Source organism: Panthera tigris, chromosome A1, assembly GCF_018350195.1.
Source record: "Panthera tigris isolate Pti1 chromosome A1, P.tigris_Pti1_mat1.1, whole genome shotgun sequence".
Taxonomy (NCBI): Eukaryota; Metazoa; Chordata; class Mammalia; order Carnivora; family Felidae; genus Panthera; species Panthera tigris.
Window position 1 is genome coordinate 177824696 of NC_056660.1, and position 22137 is coordinate 177846832.

Below are 22137 nucleotides of genomic sequence, written 5' to 3' on the forward strand. Positions count from 1 at the left end.
AGGACTAGTGCTACGTCCCTGGAACCCAATGGTGCTCTCATACAAGTCAGGGATGTGAGGGGAGAGCATCTGTAATCTGCATGAACATCTCTTACTTCTAACCAGAGAGCCCTGATATACCCCATACCCTCCAGGTTCTTATCTGGGGACATTCCTTCTAAGGGGACTGCACCATTCCCCAGAGGTTCTCCCTTCTGGGGTCAGGGAAGTCTCAAGTCCTCTGAGTCTTTTAAGAAAGCCTCAGAGGTGACACTGTACTATGGTAATGGTACTAATGGTAAGACATTACCATTGGAGGAAATTAGACAAAGCATACAATGGGATGTCTCTGTATTATGTCTTCTAACGGTATGGGAATCTGCAAGTATCTCAAAAATTTAAGTTTGATATAAATAATAATAAGAAAAAGTCCCCACCATAAGTCTCGCTTAAAGGGACTCCTTCACACATGGTTTTCATGCATCTGCATTTGGGGCTAAGATACATAGAAACTCAAACAGCCCCTGCAAGGGGAAAGGCCATGTACCTCTAGAAAAATGCCCAGCCCCCAGTGCCCCATGCATCATTAATGGTGACCTTCATTGGCTTGGGACACATGCCCTCCTCCTGTCGATAAGACTGGATTATATCTGCCTGCTGCTCACAGAACTCCATGTACAGGATGAGCGTGAAATAGTGGGCATTTGAGCATGATAAGTCAGACACTGAGGAAAAATGTTTTTTGGGATAATAGCTGCCTAGGAGCAGAAAGCCCTCATCAGTTCTTAATAAATCACTGCTAATGAGCATCTTGTGTTTCCACCGTTTTTTGCTTTTCATCTCATGGGCCAGTGACTCACACCTGGAGAGGTGCACCTGGCTTGCTCCCCTATGCCCCTCCCCTGGGAATCAGCCCATGTGGTAGGGATCAGAGACAGGGGATGGGGAGGGCAGAGATCAATCAGACCCAGTGCCTGCCTTCCAGGAGCTTTTCCATCCTTGCCAGTCTTCCCCACCATTACTGAGGTCTTCCTTTTTCACAGCGAAGAAAAAGGAAGGAATCTAACTTATGCAAATTTAAAACAGTGCAATCTCAAATATTGATAAAATCTTTCTGTGAATTATTGAAATGATTCCAGACCCACTCCATCAACAGTGTATCCGGAATTTCTCCTAATTTTAAAGCTCGTTTTTCAAGTGAGTGGATTGTAAACTGCAGTCATTCTATTGCTAATTGACAGTACAGGCTGGTGCGTAAACGTTATCTCCTGTCTTTTGGGGTAGAGTTGCATTTAGGGAATTTTGAATTATATGAAATGTTTGGGAGTATACTGTTTGAACAAAGTGTAACTATCCTGTACCTCACCAGTGGCTGCCTTTTCACATGGAGGGACAAGAGGAAGATCAAAGCAAGATCAGAAAGACAGGGAGAAATTCACCCCAGTGTAGTGTAGTGTTTCTCACAGAGGAGGCTTGCAAGGTCAAAAATGTTCGCAATAATATTAAGATGTTCAGCTGCTTCCTAGATTTCCATGACTCTCCCTTCCCACTCACATAAAACAGTTGATCCTCAGCCAACTTCCTTAAAGGATTTGGGAGATGGGGAAGGGATGGATATGGATGCAAAGCCAACAACTTCCAGCTGACGGGTGGACAGAGTTGGGGATTTATCCAAAGGCTGCATCTTCTCCCTCAGTTGCAGTCTTTAATCTCTTATAATCTCCATCACCCCTTACCAAGCTCCCTCTTTCCTGATACACACAAACTAAAAACAAGGCCTTGTTACCTAGCTTTTACATGTATAGCTCATATAATCCTAGCAATATTCTTTAGTTTACTATTGCTATCTTCACATCCTAAATGAGGCAACCGAGGCACAGAGGAGGAATTTAGCCTGTCACAGATCAGAAGTTAGCAAAATGCAGAGCTGGGATTCAAACCTGGACAGTATGGCTTCAGACCTTACTCTCAAAGCTCTGTGATTCCTGCCCTGCAGCCTGTGCTCCATATAACAAACGGAGAATGCCGAGCAGAGCACAGTCAGTACTGGGAATCTGTTGGATGCTTCCATATGCCTTCTCACAGAGCCCAGGCTTTCAGCTGGCTCCCTGGAGTCACATCCCTCAAGGGTGAACAGATGTAGGCTGAGTATGTGTCCAAAAAGGCCCTGCAAAGCTTCTGATGTGGGCATTACTGAGACAGACAGGGGCCATGCGGTCAGCTACAATCTGTCTGACTCCACCGCCACCAGCCCGCAGCCCATTAAACACTAGATGGGAACCCAGGGACACTGGGGCTACGACAATCCCACGGCTCACTCTATTAAGCAGAATGGGGGGCACCGGGGTGGGTCAGTCGGTTAAGCATCTGACTCTTGGTTTCGGCTCAGGTCATGATCTCACAGTTTCATGGGTTCAAGCCCGGTTTTGGGCTCCATGCTGACAGTGCAGAACCCGCTTGGGATACTCTCCCCCCGACCCCCGCCCTGTCTCTGCATCTCCCCCCACTAGCACAGTGTCTGTCTCTCTCAAAAATAAACAAATAAACTTTAAAAAAAAAGCAGAATGGAAGAGAGGCTGGTCTCACATGACTTTCTCAAGACCCCACACTTCTCTCAGTGATCCTTGTTTTCTTTCCCAATTGTTCCCAAACCATTGGCTTAATAGTCCACTCAGCCACTCTAGAATTTGTCCAGGAGTTGACAGCATGCTTATTTATACAGAGCTTTGGAGTCCTCTCTTGCTATTAGTAATAAAAATCAGGCCATACCAAGAATCATGTGACTCTTCTTGGTATTTAAGTAATTTTTCCTGTGACTCTATTGACAACTCAAGTAGTCATATTCTTAGAAACCTCTTATACATACGTGTCTTTAAACACTGTTTTATACACCCTCCATTGAAATTCCCTGAGCCACAAGTCAGAACTTCATTGATTTTGAGTAGCCAGAGCTTTCTGAGCTCCTGACCTTGTGTGAGCCTCTTCAGCATCTTGGATCATCACTCCCAGTTCTCAGACCTCACTCTTTGTGGGGAAGACGGGAATAAACCCAAACAGAGGTGGGTGTTGTTTGGCTCTCCATCAGATTATTTCCCCAAGTAGACTCAGCTATCAGTAATTTGTACTCTTTCTCTAGGGCCACGTTCGAAAAGCTTTTTTCTCATTTTTACATTTTTGGGAGGTAAGTTTCAGCTGAGTGTGACCTTCTCCTTATGGCTCTGAATTATGTGTTTTATTTGTCTTTGGAGAGGGAACCTGTAGGGAAGAAAGCTCACAAAAGTGAGAGTTTGAATCTGGATTGCCCGGGACCCTGGGCAGTTTATTGAATCTTGCTGGGTCTCAATGTTCTCAATTGGAAAACGAGCATAACATAGTTTGTTTTATAGATGGCTTGTGATGATTCGGTGCAGTATTGAATGGGGAGCGCTCAGCACTGTCCCCGGCGCAGAGAAAATGCTCCTCAAATGTTCATTCTCTCTTGGAACAAACATGTCTCTTTCCTCTGATTATACAGGTTCTTCTCTGTTTGAGCCCAGAGAGCTTCCTACTGCCCCCTTTCCTTACTAGCAAATTCCCACTTCTCTTTCTTGCGAGTACCACTGAGGACCAACTTGCCTGTCTGTCCCTCTCAACCCATTTCTATCTGTACTCCATCTTAAAAATTTCTGCCACAAACAGACTGCCTGTCTTTACGTTGAACTTTCTTGAATCTACTTGCATAAACTTAGCTCCTGAGGAAAAGTGTTACCTGCACGCAGAGGCCACATCCCTGACTGGTTGAACCACTCAATGGCCGATGGGCCAGTGTCCATGAAAACCTACTTCCTGGGAGTACTATCACCATCGACAACAATAGATCTGGCTGGAATAATCCTCCAAGTGTGAGGCAGGCAAATACTTTGGCCTAGAAATCAGGCTTAATTGGAAACGAAATTGTATTTCCATGCCAACTGCAGGACGCCTATATCCACAGCTAATTTATCAAGGTAATGCCTCATCTCCTGGAAGCCTCCTGGGAGTAGAATGGCTGCATCAGCAAAATTACCAGCTTGTATATGATGAGAAGAACTTTCTTGAAAGCACAACCTGAGCCCTTCAAGTCCCTCATTTGGGGTTTTGTGCACTTCTTGGCTTCCTCCTCTGGGCCAGACACTGTGCCAAGACCTGGAGGTATGGATGCCAGTGGGAACCGTACTGCTCTCTGGCTGGCCCAGGCCAGAGGCAGGAAGAAAATCATGCTAGCAAAAGATTTCTGAGCCACAGAACTTCCCTTCATTATCCGAGGGTTGAGTTGCTCAGGGAGGTAGACAGTATCATGGGTCACATCGTCGTTCAAAATCTGATTTCTATATTTAACACTGGTACTAATAGGTCACGATGCTTGAGGGTGTGTCAGACTCTTCACCCAGCCCTTTGCACACACTTATTCCATCCTCCAGGCAATTGTAGGGCATAAATACACTATGATATTTGTTACCCTCATTTTACCGACAAAAGAACCCGAGGCCTAGGAAGTAAGTAACTCGCTTCAGGTCACTGCTGCCCACTTAGCTTATTTCATAGCAAAGCCTATACCTTGAAGCACATTATAATGCTCCTTCATGTCCCCCCCCACTTTTAATTTTAAAAATCTCCAACTATAAAAGAGTTGCAAAATTAGTACTAAGAGCATGTACTTGGTTCACAAATTGTTTTCAATATTTTGCTGTTTGCATTCCTTCTCTTTGTCTGTGTGTGTGTGTGTGTGTGTTTCTGAATCATTTGAGAGTAGGTTCAGGGGCAGGGCATAAAGCACAAGTCTGGTTTGGAAACCATGAGGGGACCAGTCTGGCTGGAGGAGAATGTGCTAGTAGACAGGGAGCCATGATCAAAAGTGGGCTGAGGCCAGGGGCTGTGGGATCCAGGCCTAGAAGTTCAGGGCGTGTTCCAGCGTGGACAGGAAGGCCGTGGTGTAGTGCCAGGGAAGGCACAACTTTCATTGAAGGTCTTGAGAAGAATTAAAAACCTGAAGATGTTTATTCAGCAAATGATTTCTTTATGGTCTGATTAAATATACATGTTTATTGAAGACAACGTAGGTGATACAGATAAGTATCAGGAAGAACTTCAAAAAATAACCCTTAAGTCCAACTAAAACCCATGCCAAGATTTCAGTTTATTTCTTTTCTATTTCCCTTTTCTGTGCACATATCTATTCACAGATTGGAACCTCATTGTACATACAGTTTTGTACCCCCATTTTTTTTTTTACCTAGTAGAATATCTGCTTGTTTTTAAGTGGTCCTCAAAATACTTTTTCAAAGATGTAATATTACTCCATCAGGTAGATGAACCAAAATGTTGGTAACCCACTCTTTTTTAAACTGAAGTTTAGATTATCTCCAATTGTTCACTATTAAAATGTAATACCATGATGAACACTCTTGCGTGATGGTCTCTGTGCACATGTCTGATCATCTGCTTAGAACGGATTTCTAGATGTAGGGCTCCAGGGTCAAAGAGTTGGGTGGACTATCTCTCTGTCTGGTTTGGAGAGGACAGGAGAGGGAGAAATGGGAAGAAATGCAGTTGGCAGGCAGCTGCAGCTAAGACATGAAGAGGGTTTAGACTTCAGGGATTGTGCTGAGGATGGAAAGAGAATGACAGGAGAAACACTGGAAAGAAATGATAATAGGATTTAGTTGGCAAGATAACTTCAGGGTGCAAGACTGGGGACATACTGAGGGAAACAGAGAGAAATCAGGAGACAGAGGTCCGCTTTGTTTTTACAAGGGTTGAGTAGAGGCCACAGGAAGAAGGCATTTAAATAGAAGGGTTTATGATCTATCCTCCCTCCCTCCCTCCCTTCCTCTTTCCTTCCTTTCTTCATTCACCCATCTTTTGAGCCCCTACTCTGTACCAGGCCTTGGGGTGAGTGTTGAGCATTCTTAAATAACTAAGATATGGCCCCTGTCTCCCATGAGCTCACAATTCAGCTGGAGAGTCTCCTACAGGCCTGGAACTTAAGAGACAAGACAGAGCAAGGAAGAGAGATTTGGGAGGCCCTGCTAGAGAAGTGGGCACAAGGTCAAGAATGCAGAGTCACAGCTAAAGAGACAAGGGCCCTTGCCCTGTCTCAGCCTAAGTCACTGTGTGGACTTGTAGAGCCCATCTGCTGGGTGGCCACACCTCTTCATCCCTGTGTCCCTGGCTGCCAGCACCCAGACTCTGCCTCAAGGTACCTAGGTCAAGGGTGTTCCTTGCTCTGGCCTCAGTTTTCCCACCTGTACACCAAAGAGGTTGAGGGGTGGAGTGTTAGGAGAGCCTCATGCTGGTCACTTGCCTGAGTGGCCTCATCTTCCCTTCACATGCTGGCCACCACCAGGCTCTTGGCAGCTTGCTGAGGAGGACCTCAGAGTCCAAAGTACAAAGCACAGGCACTGGTTAGTGCTGGGGAGCCACATGCCAGCTTCCCTTCTACATCACAGGGCCCAGTGAGACAGGCCGGCAAGCAGTGGCAGGTCCTGTTTAGTTTCCGGCCTTCAGTTCACCACATTTGCTAAATGTCCTGCCAGAGCCCTTGAAGCTTTGAGATTTGGGGCCCAATTTCCTGCCTCCAGGGTGGAGGTGTCCTTAGGGGAGTCTGACCCAGGCCATAAGAGATGAACATTGAACATTCCGGTTTTAGGCTTCTGAAGCATATAGGGCTCGGGTTTCACTGCCGCCCGTCTATCTTTCACCAGGGGGAGAGTGCTCACTCGTGAATGGGCAGGGCCAGGGGAGGGACTGGACTGAATGAGTTTTGAAGACTCTGCATGTTAAGCTCATTCTCTGAATGGAGTGCTGGCCCTCCTGTCCCAACTGCCTAGAGTAAAACTCTGCCACTGGCTATCAGATTCTAGATAGGGAAAGGGAAGGCGAAGAGAATGTTGGAGAAGTCTCTGACTCTCTTCTGGCCCACATGGGTGATTTCAGTCAACCAGCCATTTTCTGAGACCCAAGAGGTTTTGACTAGGCAACTGATGAGAGGAGACATAACCTCAGTCCTTATAAACAGCAATAACACATAAAAGCAAAAACAGGTGATCATTTGTGAGCTCTTTATCTGACACAGCACTGCATGAAACACTTATGTGCATGACCTCAATAAACCTGCAAGACTGATATTGTGTCCACTTTCCAGCAGAAAGCAAGACTCAAAGAGGTATGGAACTTCCGAAGGTCAAATGGCTTCCAAAGGGTAATAGTTGGCTTTAGAGTCCGATGAACCCCAAAAATCATGTTCCCAGAAAATCCTGGATACCCAAGGGCTAGAGCACTGGGGCAGCGGGAGCCAGCCCTGTCTGTAGCCTCCAGTGGCCTTTGCGGGTGACTGGTCACTTCACATACCCACAGAGGGGCCTCTTAGCCGAATGGAGCAGAGGGCAGACTGGAAAATAAAAATAGTGCCAGTCCTTTCCCTGTGGCAACACTACCTTCTTTCCGTGGGAAGAATAAATCAAAGATTAGCTAAATGGCCCATAGCTGCAGTGACAGGAAAGGACAGTTTTCAGGATGGGGGTGCTAAGGAGTCACACAAATGGCTCAAACCCTCATGCCCTATTGCAGGATTACTGGTGGGCTTACCAAAGGGTAAGTGTGGATGGACAGACAGACATGGGAAGGTGGAATACAGAACCAGGCTCTTTAACAGGAAGGCAGGGCAGAGCCTCTGGGGAAAAAAAAGATTCAGAGGCTCAGATTCAAGACCAGTTTTGCTGCCCACTTTCTGGGTGGTTTTCTCCTGGGCCTTGGGCTTCTCACCTGCCTTGTCAACCCCTCAGCTTCCAGTGAGTCCTGCTATGTGTCAGGCCCTGCCTCAACTGCTGGGAAAGCGGTGATGGCCAGAACAGTCCCTGCCCTCATGTTCCCACTCTTAGTGGGCAAACCAGACCGGAAGCAGGTGAATCAATGTGTAATGTCATTGCATGAGCAGTGAATGTTATGCGGAAAAACAAGGTGGTGTCAGCAGACAGAAAGTGCCTGGTGTGTGTGTGTGTGTGTGTGTGTGTGTGTGTGTATGTGTGTTGGTGGGGAAGATGAGGAAGGAGTGCTGCACAGGAGGGGATGTGCTAGACAGAGCCAGGTGAGCTCCAGTGTCCAGTGGAGGTGACAGGAGCTGTGTGGGTCCAGAGGCTGACAACGCTGGTGTGACTGGGGTGTAATGCAGGGAGAAGATCAGAAGTGGAGGACGGAAATGCAGAGAGAAGACCAAGCAAAGCCTGTCAGCCCCAGAGAAAAGTCTGCACTTGACCCCAGATGTGTCAAGAAACCACTGGAGGCAGAGTTGTGAGCAAGAGGATAATGGGATCTCTTTTGTATTTTAAAAATATGGGAGTGGATGAATAGCAATGACGAATGGATAAAAGAAATTATGGTATATCCATACACAGAACATTATTCAGCCTGTAAAAGGAATGGAATTCTGATGCTACATGGGTGAACCTTAAAAACATTGTTAAATGAAATAAGACAGACACAAAAGGACAAATATGCAGTACCTAGAATAGGTTGATTTATACAGAAAGAAAGTGGCATGGTGGTTGCCAGCCCTGGGGGAGGGGGAACGCAGAGTTGGTGTTTAATGAGGACACAGTTTCAGTTTGGGATGCTGAAAAGTTCTGGAGATGGATGGCGATGATGGTTGCACAACAGTGTGAATGTACTTAATGACACTGAATTGTACACCTAAAAATGGTAAAAATGGTAAATGTTATGTTGTGTGTATTTACTACAAGAAAAAATATGGGAAAGGGTGCTATGCAGAGAATTGTCTCTGAGCGTAGATTACTTTTTTTTCTAGGGTTGCCATAACATGATACTACAGACTGGGTGACTTCATAGAAATTTTTTTCTCATAGTTCTGGAGGCTGGAAGTCCAAGATCAAAGTCCTGACGGGGTTGAGACCTCTCTGGTGAGAACTCTGTCCTTTGTTTGCAGAAAACCACTGTGTTTTTGCTGAGTCCTCAGGTGGCCTTTGCTCTATGTGTGCTTTTCTTTCTTTTTTTTTTCTATTTACACACGTATTTAATGAGGATGATTTTCTAATTCAATACATTTTTTAACTTTTTTTTTTAATTTACATGCAAGTTAGTTAGAAGATAGTATAATAATGATTTCAAGAGTAGATTTCAGTGATTCATCCCCTACATATAGCACCCAGTGCTCATCCCAGCAAGTGTCCTCCTTAATGCTCCTTGTCTATTTAGCCCATCCCCCCACCCACAACCCCTCTGGCAACCCCGAGTTTATTCTCTGTATTTAAGAGTCTCCTATGTTTTGCCCCCTCCCTGTTTTTATATTATTTTTGCTTCCCTTCCCTTAAGTTCATCTGTTTTGTATCTTAAATTCCACATATGAGTGAAACCATATGATATTTGTCTTTCTCTGACTGATTTCACTTAACATAACACCATCTAGTTCCAGCCACATTGTTGCAAATGGCAAGATTTTATTCTTTTTGGTTGCCGAGTAATACTCCATTGTGTGTGTGTGTGTGTGTGTGTGTGTGTGTGTGTGTACCTCTGCTTCTTTATCCATTCGTCAGTCGATGGACATTTGGGCTCTTTCCATACTTGGGCTGTTGTCAATAGCGCTGCTAATAAAAATTGGGGTGCATGTGCCCCTTCGAAACGGTACACCTGTATCCTTTGGATAAAAACCTAGTAGTGCAATTGTTGGGTCGTAGGGTAGTTCTATTTTAAATTTTTTGAGGAACCTCCATACTGTTTTCCAAAGTGGCTGCACCAGTTTGCATTCTCACCAGCAGTACAAAAGGGGTCCTCTTTCTCTGCATCCTCGCCAACATCTGTCGTTGCCGGAGTTGTTAGCCGTTCTGACAGCGATGTCTCATTGCGGTTTAGATCTGTATTTCCTTGATGGTGAGTGCTGTTGAGCATTTTTTCATGTGTTTGTTGGCTGTCTGGATGTCTTCTTTGGAAAAATGTCTATTCACGTCTTTTGCTCATTTCTTCACTGGGTTATTTGTTTTTTGCGTGTTGAGTTTGATAAGTTCTTTATAGATTTTGGATACTAACCCTTTATCTGATATGTCATTTTCAAATATCTTCTCCCATTCCATCGGCAGCCTTTTAGTTTTGCTGATTGTTCTTTTCACCATGCTAAAGTTTTTATCTTGATGAGGTCCCAATAGGTCATTTTTGCTTTTGTTTCCCTTGCCTCAGATGTGTTGAGTAAGACGTGTTGAGTAAGAAGTTGCTGTGGCCGAGGTCAAAGAGGTTTTTGCCTGCTTTCTCCTCTAGGGTTTTGATGGCTTCCTGCCTTACATTTAAGTCTTTCATCTATTTTGACTTTAATTTTGTGTCTGGTGTAAGAAAGTGGTTCAGGTTCATTCTTCTGCATGTTGCTGTCCAGTTTTCCCAACACCATTTGCTAAAGAGACTGTCTTTTTTCCATTGGATATTCTTTCCTGCCTTTTCAAAGGCTAGTTGGCCATATATTTGTGGGTCCATTTCTGGGTTCTCTATTCTATTCCATTGATCTGTGTGTCTGTTTTTGTGCCAATACCATACTGTCTTGATGATTACAGCTTTGTAATACATCTTGAAGTCTGGAATTGTCTGGAACTTTCTAATACATTTTGAAGTCCGGAATTTTCCTAGTTCTGTACAAATTTTAGGATTGTTTTTTCTAGCTCCGTGAAGAATGTTGGTTTTATTTTGATAGGGATTGCACTGAATATGTAGACTGGTTTGGGTAATATTGACATTTTAACAATATTTGTTCTTCCAATTCATGAGCATGGAATATTTTCCATTTTTTTGTGTCTTCAATTTGTTTCATGAGCTTTCTATAGTTTTCATTGTATAGGTTCTCACCTCTTTGGTTAGGTTTATTCTTAGGTATTTTATGGGTTTTGGTGTAATTGTAAATGGAATTGATTCCTTGATTTTTCTTTCTGCTGATTCATTATTTGTGTATAGAAATGCAACCGATTTCTGCACATTGATTTTATAACCCTGCAACTTTGCTGTATTCATGGATGAGTTCTAGCAGTCTTTGGTGGAATCTTTTGGGTTTTCCATATAGAGTATCATGTTGTCTGCTAAGAGTGAAAGTTTGACTTCTTCCTTGCCAATTTGGATGCCTTTTTTTTCTTTGTGTTGTCTGATTGCTAAGCCTAAGACTTCCAATACTATGTTGAATAACAGTGGCAAGAGTGGACATCTCTGTGGTGTTCCTGACCTTAGGGGGAAAAGTCTCAGTTTTTCCCCATTGAGGATGATATTAGTGGTGGGTCTTTTGTATGTGGTTTTTATGACCTTGGGGTATGATCCTTCTATCCTTCCTTTCTTGAGGGTTTTTATCAAGAAAGGATGCTGTATTTTGTCAAATGCTTTATCTACATCTATTGAGAGTATCATATGGTTCTTATTCTTTCTTTTATTAATGTGATGTATCACATTGATTGTTTTGCAGATATTGGACCAACCCTGCATCCCAGGTATAAATCCCACTTGTTTGTGGTAAATAATTCTTTCAGTGTATTGTTGGATCCAGTTGGCTAGTATCTTGTTGAGAATTTTTGCCTCCATGTTTGTCCGGGAAATTAGTCTGACGTTCTCCTTTTTAGTGGGGTCTTTGGTTTGGAATCAAGGTAATGCTGGCCTTGTAGAATGAGTTTGGAAGTTTTCCTTCCATTTCTATATTTTGGAACAGTTTCAAAAGAATAGGTGTTAACGCTTCCTTAAATGTTTGGTAGAATTCCCCTGGAAAGCCATCTGGCCCTGGACTCTTGTTTTTTGGGAGATTTCTGATTACTAATTCAATTTCTTTACGGTTATGGGTCTGTTCAAATTTTCTATTTCTTCCTCTTTCAGTTTTAGTAGTTTATATGTTTCTAGGAATTTGTCCATTTCTTCTAGATTGCCTAATTTATTGGCATATAATTGCTCAGAATATTCTCTTATTATTGCTTGTATTTCTGCAGTGTTGGTTGTAATCTGTCCTCTTTGATTTTGTGTGTGCCTTTCTTCTTAAAGGACACCAGTCCTATCTGATCAGGACCCCACCCTGTGACCTCATTTAATCTTAATTACCTCTTTTAAGGTGTTACCTCCAAGTACAGTTACATTGGGGGTTAGGGCTCCAACAAATAAATTGGGGGAGGTGGCACAGTTCAGTCCACAACAGGGGGTGACAGTGCTGAGAGATTTGTCCTAGAGAGTGTTCCTTTAGCACTGCTTGGAATCTTCAGTCACAGTCTTGGCTCTGTGACCTTGGGAAGTGATTCAACCTCTTCCATCCTCTCCTATCCTGGGAACAGTGAGCATAGGTAACTTACAGCTAAGATTGGACTGAAGGTAGGGATCCTCAGAAAGCCCCAGCAAATTAATAGCCCTCAAGGGATTATGGAAATTATTATTTTTTACATGATTCCTGTTGAGTGTGGAATGACAGGCTGCTGTTTCTGGGCTTGCAATGATGCATGGGCAGGGTTAACCAGCACAAGGATGTCAGTGTGTCCTGTGGCCCAGCGTGTCTCCTGTTGTCTCAGGCTCTGAATGACAGCTGGTTCCAAGCTGATGTTTGCAGATAGTGAGCAGCAAGCCTAGGCTTGGCTCTGCCTGCCAAGCAAAGATGTTTGAATGATGCCACCCAAACTGGTCCAGGGTTAATCAAAAGATTACGGAAAGAAAATTAGGGCAGGCTAACCCTGGCCTTCCAGACACAAGCATCAGAATCACATCTCTCTCCCTGACTCCTGCCCAGTTCTCTGCCTCTGCTTCCAACCAACCTCTTTCCAGCAAGAAGTGGAAATTGGCCAGACTGGCATTAGAACAGGAACGCTTGCAGGGTGGTGCTATTTTGTTTTGTTTTGTTTTGTTTTTTTCCTTCCTGTGCTTGTAGTGTGAGCTGTCTGTCCAGGTCTCCCATAGTTTCTGTTGTTTTCCTGGAAAAGATGGCCCCCAATGTTGGTTTGCAGTATAGACGGGGGACTAGGGTGTCAGGGGAATTGTCCAGAATTGTGTTGCTTCAGTCAGAACAGAAGTCTTAACACCTTGATTTCTGAAAGAAATCTTGACCAAACTGGGAAGGCATCAGCTTTGTCTTCATTGCTTTCCTATCCCGGATCTGAGTTTTAGAAATGGAGGGCATGAAATGAGGGGGGCAAAGCCGGAACTTGGAGACAGACAGCCTGACTTCCACTTACAGCTCTGTCCCATGCTGGGTGTGTGACTCAGTGCCTGGCCTTCCCTTTCTGGGGCTCCAAATTTCTCATCTGTAAATGGGCCTAACTGGGGCTCCCGCCTTCACACATTCTGGTGCATGCACAGTGCTTAGAGCGGTGTCAGGCCCAGAGCGGGAGCCGTGATGGGAATTGTGATTATTGGTATCGAATCTTAAAACTTTAAAATTGGATGGGAACTTCAAAGTCAGAAACTCCCTCGTTTTAGAGATGAAGAAACTGAGGCCCAGAGAAGGAAGCCACCTGTTCAGTAAGCAAATGTGAAGATTTGAATTTGAACTCAGGCTTGGCTCCAAAGCTGTTATTCACTGCAGGTCCAAGAACATGGACTGGACATATGGTGGCTTTAACCAGAGACAACCAGGGTTGGCTTTGTGTTCATGGTCTTCCTGCCCTCACCCCAACAGGAGGCAGGCTTTCTTCTGCTTCCAGACTGGGGATCTGTGAGGAATACAGGGAGGGCAGAACTGGTGGTGGTAAACGCCTTCCCTCACATCTTTTCCTGGCCTCCCTTCTATCTAGCTGGTCTGGGGAGCCTGTGTTATCTCATCTCTGCTTCCTTTCCTCTCCCCAACCCTCTGCCCTTCCATGAGGTCCTCAGAGCCTGGGTCCTCCTCCCTGCCTTCCTGGTTGTGGTACAGATGGACACTGAGGGGACACTGGTCAGCTGTGGTGGACAGGCAGTGTGGGCCTGCTGCCAAGGGGCCAATCTCACAGAGCACATGAGAACGGGGATGGAGGGGAGTCAAAGCTTTGGATTTGGTCTGGATTGCACTGATCCAACATGTCATCAAGGTCATTCTGATTGATCGCATCTGTCACCCTCCAGCACAGAGTTCAGAACAGCAAGATGAGACCAGGCCTCCAAAAGGAACTCCAGCTACATGGCCCGATGCTGTTGGGCAGGGAAAGCTTTCAGTCACTGTGTATTCAACATGCATTGGATACTCAAAAAATGAAAGCCCAGCCCAACACATGAGCCTTTGTAGGGCTCATGTCCTCATGGGGCTTGGGTAGGAAACACATAAACCACTAAATGAAAAGGATCATTTCAGCTGTTGACAAGTTTTTGATTACGGAAGTTGTAATCGAGAGTGATGGGGTCAGGGTGAGGGGGTGGCTTTGGAGGAGCAGCACATCTGGAAAAGAGCTGGAAGAGGACTTGATGCATAGCTCGCTCCTTTCAGCAATGCCTCCTTTCTCCTGGCTACCAGTGCAAGGTCTCATAACACGAGAAGAAGACAGGGCAGAAACTGGCCTCTACCAGGCAGCTGCTATGTGCTAGGTACTGTGCGTGTCACATGCGCCATCTCGTTCAGTCTTCTGGTAGCATTGTGTGCTAGGAATTACTGGCCCCACTTTCCAGAGGAGGACATAGACTCAAAATGGGAAATACCTTGTCCAAGGCTATCCTGTGAGGCAGTGGCAGGATTTGAACCCAGGGCTGGCTGGCTCCAGAGCCATTCTTTGGCTTTCCCTGCATCTTGCAGCCTTCTTTCCTGGCTACATCACATGACCACCTCCACACTTGGGAATCAACAGCTCTCAAGGATTCTGTGCCTGGAAGATTCTGTAACCCTGTGAGGACTGGGGACGGTGAAGGTCACACTGGCATGGTAAGTGACCTCCAGGTCTCCAAAGACCAGTTAAGACATGACTTGATCCACTCCACCCTTGTCTTAATATCATAGCCCACAGTGTCCCTCCCCCCTGCCAGAGGGGCCCATTTCTAGCTACTTTTAATTTGGAACAAACTAGCCACTCCCCGTGGTCCTGAAATTAATAGGATGTGTGTGCAGCAGTGCCAGGATAAGCAGCCCTGAACAAATTATTCCTGCCTACTGTCAGGGTTATCTGGAAGAGAGGCTTGGTGGCCCTAAAGAGGAACAGCCTGGGCTGGTGGGGAGAGTCCCCACCTTCCTCTGCTATGGGACTTAGGGGACCCCAGAGAGCGCGTGGCCAGCCAAATGGGTGAGGGAGTGATGGGCATGGCGTAGGGGGGCAAGGATGAGAAGACAGGCAGGCTTATTCCCCACCCTGGCAGAGGCTGACTGTGACTGAAGGGGCAGGCATGGACCAGAACCCCCAGCAACTGAACTCTCTGCCTATGACAAGGCACAGACAGCACTCAGAGGTTCCTGGAAGGAACCCGGGAGTAGAGCTGTCCTAACATGACCCAGTGCTGGCTTGCACTGCCAGGACAGGAGCTAGCTATGACCTGGGATGGTGGGGACTCGCTCCTGCCCCAGCAAAGGGAAGTGCACACAAGCTGAGCTTCTCATGGGACAGGTGGTATCCTCCTTTTCACAGAGGGCTCTGTAACATCTCACAGGCCCCAAGGTTCCCAGGGTCAGGGCCGTTGCTTTCCCAGAGAATTCTAGTAAACGGTGAGTCTCTTAATTCCAGAGTGTCTGGTGCCTAAAACTCTGTGTATTTCCACACTGACATGACCACTCCTCACACTTGCATGTGAGGAGCATGGTGGAGAGGGTCCCTCATGGACTTGGAGCCCATTCAACATGGGTGCCCTGGCCCCAGTGTAACTGCCTGAGAGGTGACGGTGATGTTGGAAGAGTGTGTATCTAGATGTCTTGCTGACCTTGGCCTGCAGAGTGTTCTCTTCTCCATAAAGCTTATTTCTTAACCCAGGCCACGCCACATTAAGGAATTTGTCACCAGCCTTTGGAAGACGGGTGGCTTCCTTAAAAGGCCCCAGCTGGTATGACAGTCCTTGGCAAACCGTCTACAAAATTGGTGGGAAGCTGGGGGCACTCTTTGCCAGTGATAGATCCCCTCTGGGGTGTCTTCTCCAGCTCCCTGGCATGGAGCACCTGGTCTTGGCCCCAGGGGGACCTGGGTTTCAACGCCAACTCTGCCACTTACTTCCAGCTAGGCCATCTGGCTTAATTAAAGGTCAATTTCCTTATGTGTTAAAATGGTGATTGCAATACCTACTCCGAGGGTCAGGACTGGGGCAAGAAAAGAGAGGTGCCTAGGGCCCAAAGGTTAAGGAGGGACTCACCCTCAGCTCCCTGCAAGTTCAGGGTCACCACTTGCCCTGCCATCTGCATCATCCTCACTGAATTAGAAAACAACCTTGTGCTGTTGGTACTGTTATTATCTCCAATTAAAAGTGAGGAACCTTGGCTTAGGGAGGCTGTGTACCTCACCCAAGCTCACACAGCTGGTAGATGACAGAGCTGGGACTCAAGCTGGGCCTGCCTGAAGGCAGAGCCAAGTTCAAGGTTAGTTTCTTGAGGGGAAGAGGCAAGAAGAACAGTATGTCTCTGACAGGTCTGAAGCACAGAAAGAAACAACTGACTGCGTGGGAGAGGGGAGTCGGGGCTCCGGGGCATTGTCCTTGAGATAAATCATACAAGGTCAGCCCTCCCACCCCCTCCCCACCCTGCAGCCGTGCGGGTGGCCTGGACAACTAGAAGCTCTCCTGGATTGGATTCTTCCCTCCTGCTGGCTTTGGCTTCACCATCTGTGCCTGGGGTGACGGATGAGTTCCCAAAGTACAGAAGGAGATGGGCTTTTAAACCTCCCCAACCAGAGTGGAGCCTGAACAACTTCTGTTCCCACCCGTGGCTTAACTAGGCATTCAAGCCGGGTGTCTGCTCAAAGAGCAGGGGAGGGCCCAGCTCTGGGAATCATGCTATTAACATCTAATCTAATAAGCTAATCGGGTGTGGGAAATGTCTCAAAGGTCAGTCTTAGCACAATCACTAGGTGGGGCCTTAGGAAAGCAAGTTCTGGAGAGGGGAATCGAATGTTCTAGAGAGGCCACTCTGAGAGTCTGTGCCAGCGCTGAAGAAACAAGCAGTTAGTGAGATGGAGTCTCTGCCCTGAGGCGCTCACAGTCTTGAGTATCAGCTAATAACTGCAGTCACATCAACAAACATTTCCTGAGTGCTTAATATGCAGAGAGCTTTACATACACAACCTTGTTTAAGCCTATAAAGAGGACATTGTGATTCCATTTTGTAGATTAGGTAGCTGAGGCCAGAGAGGTGAAGGACCCTGCAGGAGACTTCCTTGCCAGTGTGTGGGGGACCCAAGGATGTCCCAGTCTGGCAACCAATTGTCCTTTCCTCTGCATAATTGGTTTACAAATTTTTTTTTTTAAAGCGAGAGAAACTTGTTCTTTAAATTTCAAAGAAATTCAGTATGTGAAACAAATCAAAGTAGAGCTGAAGGGGCAGGGGTGGGTGTGCCAGATCTTCCCCTGCACAGCCTCCCCTCGTGGGGACAATTAAATGCCCTTCCTGAGATACCGAGAAAGCTCAGGCATGGTTCTGAATGATTTGTCTGGCTGGAGGCTCACCTTCTGGCCACAGATTCAGGTCCTGCAGCTGGACAGAGTACAGAGAGCCTTTACTGAGCGCCTCTGGGACAGGAGCTTGAACGGTGACTTCTAGAAAGCTCACAGTCTAAAATCTTCTGGGGACCCTCAACCAGTGTCTGTGCCCTGAGTTGCTGCTTCGTCCGTTTAATGCTATTGGTGAAGCAGTCACTGCAGGCCAGGCACATGACAAGTAGCTCTGGGCACCGGGTCCTCTGTGATCCCTGCCCTCAGAGGGCTGAAGTCCAGCAGGGAAGACAGCCTTTAGCAAACATGTTTTTAAAAGGAACGGGGATCGCAGATTGTGATCAGAGCTTGTAAAGGAAAAGCTCAAGGTCAAGGAGATGTGTGAGCAAGAGGACCTGATCAGTTCATCTCTGAAAAGGGCACCTGTGAAAAGTCTGGGCCACCTTTAGCTTAGACCAGTGGGAAAGGGGTGCTAAAATCAGGGGCAGGTGGCTGTGATCCAGGAATGGAAGGACGGGGAGGGGTGGTCATGGGCTCTCCTTGTTCTCCAGGTATTTCCAAGGCAGGTAAGAAATAACGAGTTGTCCCCACGACCAGCAGCAGGTACCTGGTCCTATCAAAACTTTACATTCCTCAGTTCTTCTTCTTTTTTTTTTTAATGTTTGTCTATTTATTGAGAGAGAGAGAGAGAGAGAGAGAGAGCAGGGGAGGGGCAGACAGAGAAGGAGGAAAAGAATCCCAAGCAGGCTCTGCATGGAGCCCGATGCAGGGCAGGACCTGAGCCGAAATCAAGAGCCGGACACTTAACTGAGCCACGCAGGCACCTCTACATTCCTCAGTTCTGGAAGGGAGAAAGAAAAATCCTCCTAAGCGTTGGATTATTGCGAAGTGAGGGCTCAGTGCAATGAGTAAGGAGTAAGGGAAATCACAAACCCAACAATCATTAAACTAATGTCATGTGTCCACCTAGGGTCTAATCTAGTCACCCAGGGCTGGCCTATGCATAAGAAAGACCTTTCTTTGCTCCCCCTGCTCCAGTCCTGGCTCTGCTCCTACAGTCATTTATTTAACAAATATTTAGCAAACACCTGGGTTGGGCAGAACAGCAGTTTCCCAGCGCGTGCCTGGCACAGAGCCAGGGCTGTGTAAACACTCGGTGCTCGCTGCAGACTGCAGAAACACAATCCTGCCCTGGTACCCGCTGGGGGCCGCCTCCCTGAGCCCTGGCTATAGGAAACTCAGTAAGGAGGCTGGTCGGAGAAAGGCCAGGTGGCCACTAGGTCCCCAGTGTGGGTCCCGTGGAGCCCTTTCTGTGTCCCACAGATCTTAGTCTCTGGGATTCTGAGGCGAGGGAGGGGGCCATCCTGCCTGGTTTCTCTGCAGAGGCCGGCACTCCATGCCGCTCTCTGCTAGTGCCAACCTGCTTCTACCTGCCCGGTTCTGCCCTCCTCGTCTCAGCTGAGGTCTGTGCATTCAGCCTGTGCTCCCACAGCATGCACATTGCTGGATGGAGGACTTGTGTCATCTTCTCTGTGTGTCCAGTGTCCAGCAATTAGCGTGGCACAGGGTAGGTGCTCAGTCAATAAATGTTAAGCGAATGATTGTAGGCAAATATGCAGAAGACAGTATCTTCCTGCTCACTTATTCAAATTCAAATAGCCATCTATCCACTTTCTCTCTCTCTCTCCCTCTCCCTCCCACCCCCCACACTTTTGCACGTGCTCTCTCCCTTATTGACTCACTTTCTCACACTGACCCTTATTGCTGTGATCTCTCTCTCCCTCTGGTGCTGCCTGGAGTGCACAGACTCACCTGTGGTCAGCTACATTAAAGGCCCTTTGACCCTGGTCCTGCAGACGGCATGGCCTGGGTCACCCTCTCCAGACCCACGTCCATCTCAGTCCCTGACGGCTCCCTCCCGTCTGCTCATTGCAATGCCATCTGCAGAGGGATCCCGTGTCTCGGCTTCCCTGGATCCTTTCGACAGGGCTGGGAGGTAGACAGATGGCAGGTAATGGACTCATTTTGCAGATGAGGAAACTGAGGCTCAGAGAGGCTGCGGCTTGCATGGGGAGTAAAGCCAGAGTTGAGACCTAGGTTTCCTGAGTCCGGGTCAAAGCTCTTTTTGCGAAACCTCTGGGAATCAGAGGCTGCCCCTCATCCCTCGTCCCCTGAGATCCTGGAATCCATGACGCGGGGAGAAAATCCCATTTGTCTGGAAGGATTGAATTTCGGCGAGGACTCTGTGCCATCCTCTAAGCCTGGCTCTCTCCTCCTCACCTCCGTCCATCCTACAGGGGCCCTAGTAAATCTGCCCACAGCCTGACCCTCAGCATTGGGCTGTCGGTCTCCCTGAGGGTCCTGGGGGGCAGCGCCCTCTTTCAGGAGTGTAGTGGGGACAGAGCAGGGGTGCCGAGAAAGGAGAGAGGCAAACCTCACCAAGTCCCTCCCTCCCACACCTGCCTGCCCGGAGCACCTGCCCCAGGTCATCAGAGCTGGCCACAGGCAGCCTTTATCTTCTCTTCTTGTCATTTAAAACAAATCCCAGTCAAGGGTTTGTGTCCTTCCCTCCTTCCCTGAATACCCTCTCTGCTGCTTCCAATGCATCTCCCCCAAAGACTCTTTCCTCCTGAAAGAGGGCATGAATATTTAAAGACTTTTTTTCAGCCAGTGAAACCACGTCATGCTGCTGCTCTCTCTTTAAATGTTATCTCCAGAAAGTTTGCCAGAGTCTCTCTGAGCGCCTCGCCCTCCCTGGCATAGTGTAATAGGGGGCTCCAGAGATAGGAATGGCCCTGAGAAGTCAGCCTTCCCTCCTCAGCCTCTGGGGCTGACTTGTGTACACACGGTCCCAGGGCCCCTTCACAACTACCCTTTCTGGGCCGCCTAGGGAGTAGAACCTGCCAACCCCCTGCCGCCCCAGTTCTTGGAGAAGTAGAGAAGGCAGACATTGACGTAGGCAGGGTCCGCAGAGTGACAGGGGTCCCGGAAAGCAGAATGATGAACAAAGCCCCAGAAACGCAGGACCCTGGGACTCAGTGAGAGAAAGCTCTTGGCACACCAGACCCAGAGCTGATGGGAATCCGAATCCTGTGTTCACCAGGGCATGGTGGATCCCAGTCCTGCTGCCATCTCCTGCTGGCCTCCTCAAACGTCTCTGTTCTGCAGAATTACTCCCAGCCCACCGCATCAAATCTCTCCTTTATCAACAAGACACAACGCTCCCTGGATAACTTCTTGAAACTCTAGTCACGCTAAGCAGCTTCCAGTGCTCTGGGAAGGGCTCTGTCCCTCTGCTCGCCTGTAACCAATCAGTCACACACCACCAAATCCATTTCCAAAGTTCCAGGCAATTACGGCCGGCTGAGCTCCCTGGCACGGTGCCTGCCTGCTCAGAGCCTGAGCCCAGGTTGCCAGCGACCCCGAATCCCAGCCACCCATTTCCCCCCACCCTCCTCTGAGACCCCGGCACACCAGAACGGCCACAGTCGCCACACCAAGGCACTTGCTACTTTGGCCAGCCAGACCACATTAAGACACAAGACGAGGGTCAAGGCCAGGCTCCCTACCTTTGCTGAGGGTCCCAGTGATGAGCTTAAAGATGGTCTGGGCAAATTTCACGAACCCAAGCTTGCATCTTTTGGAACAGCCGCTCATGGTGGCAGAGGGAAGGTAGACTCTGCTGTGAGCGCCCAGAAGGGAAGGCACCCACCTTGCGCGATCCTGGAACTTGGAGCCCGCCTAGGCAACCCCTGAGAGCCGGATGTACCCCAGAAGCTCTGGGAACAGAACAGCTGCCTCTGCAGTGAGTCTGGCTTCTGCATCCAGAAAGCCTGCAGGGCACGATGTTTGCTCCCTTCCTCCCTCCCTCCCTCCCTCCACCCCCTCCTGCTGTCCACTCAAGTCCTCACCAGGCGAGGACCTCGGGATGCCAGGGCTGGGAGCGGGACACACTGCCAGGGCACAGGGTGCTCCGAAGGCACCAAGGAGGAGTGAGGCTGAGCGGAGCAGGGAGGGAGCAGCTGGAGCTCTCCCAGGCTTTGCTGTCTTTCTTACATGGCAGTGGTAATGTAGCAATTAATACTCGAGTCAGAAGGGAGGGGACAGCTACGCAGAAACACTCCGCTCAGCAGCTCCTGCTTGCTCTCCCGCTCTTTCCTTCCAGGTTAATCTAATAGATCAATTCTCCCTGCCTTGATCGGGATGTGGGTGAACTCCCCACAGAGCCGAAAGCCGCGGCTCGGCACTCAGTGGAAAGTTTACAGGCAGCAGCCGAGGAGCCTGGTTTGCATCATGAAGTCGGGCTGAGCCGGAGCCCCGGCGAGCTGGCCTGTGCGGTTCCTTGGGCACCTGCAGCAGGGGTGGCTGCCTCCGTGACTTGGAAGGCCAATGCCTCGACTGCCTCCAGCTCGGCTCGAGGCCCACCCCCCCCCCCCGCCCCCGCCTCTCAAAGTCGGCTGCGTGGCAAGAGTCTGCGCTCTCATTAGGATAGGAGTGCAATTAGGACTTGCCTGGATGATGAGAGTGTTCCTCAGAAATGCCACAAGGGAATTTGATTTGATTACAGTAAAATACTCTTAGAAGTAAAACTGCAAGGCGATATGCAAATATCAAGTC

General features: G+C 47.9%; 1 protein-coding gene across 4 annotated transcripts in view; it reads right to left on the reverse strand.

Moving 5' to 3' along the window:
• The window catches only part of KCNIP1 (potassium voltage-gated channel interacting protein 1), a 339287-nt gene extending 317813 nt beyond the window's left edge, over positions 1 to 21474 (reverse strand). For 2 of the 4 annotated variants that reach the window (XM_042992492.1, XM_042992499.1), the window contains exon 1: positions 21233 to 21366. In XM_042992492.1, coding sequence (XP_042848426.1) covers positions 21233 to 21344 — 112 coding nt within the window. In that variant the 5' untranslated portion in view covers positions 21345 to 21366. Of the gene's footprint in view, positions 1 to 21089; positions 21367 to 21431 lie in introns of those variants that run through there. The other 2 variants (XM_042992520.1, XM_007077647.3) reach the window with 2 other exon arrangements.
• Positions 21475 to 22137: the final 663 nt, after the last annotated feature.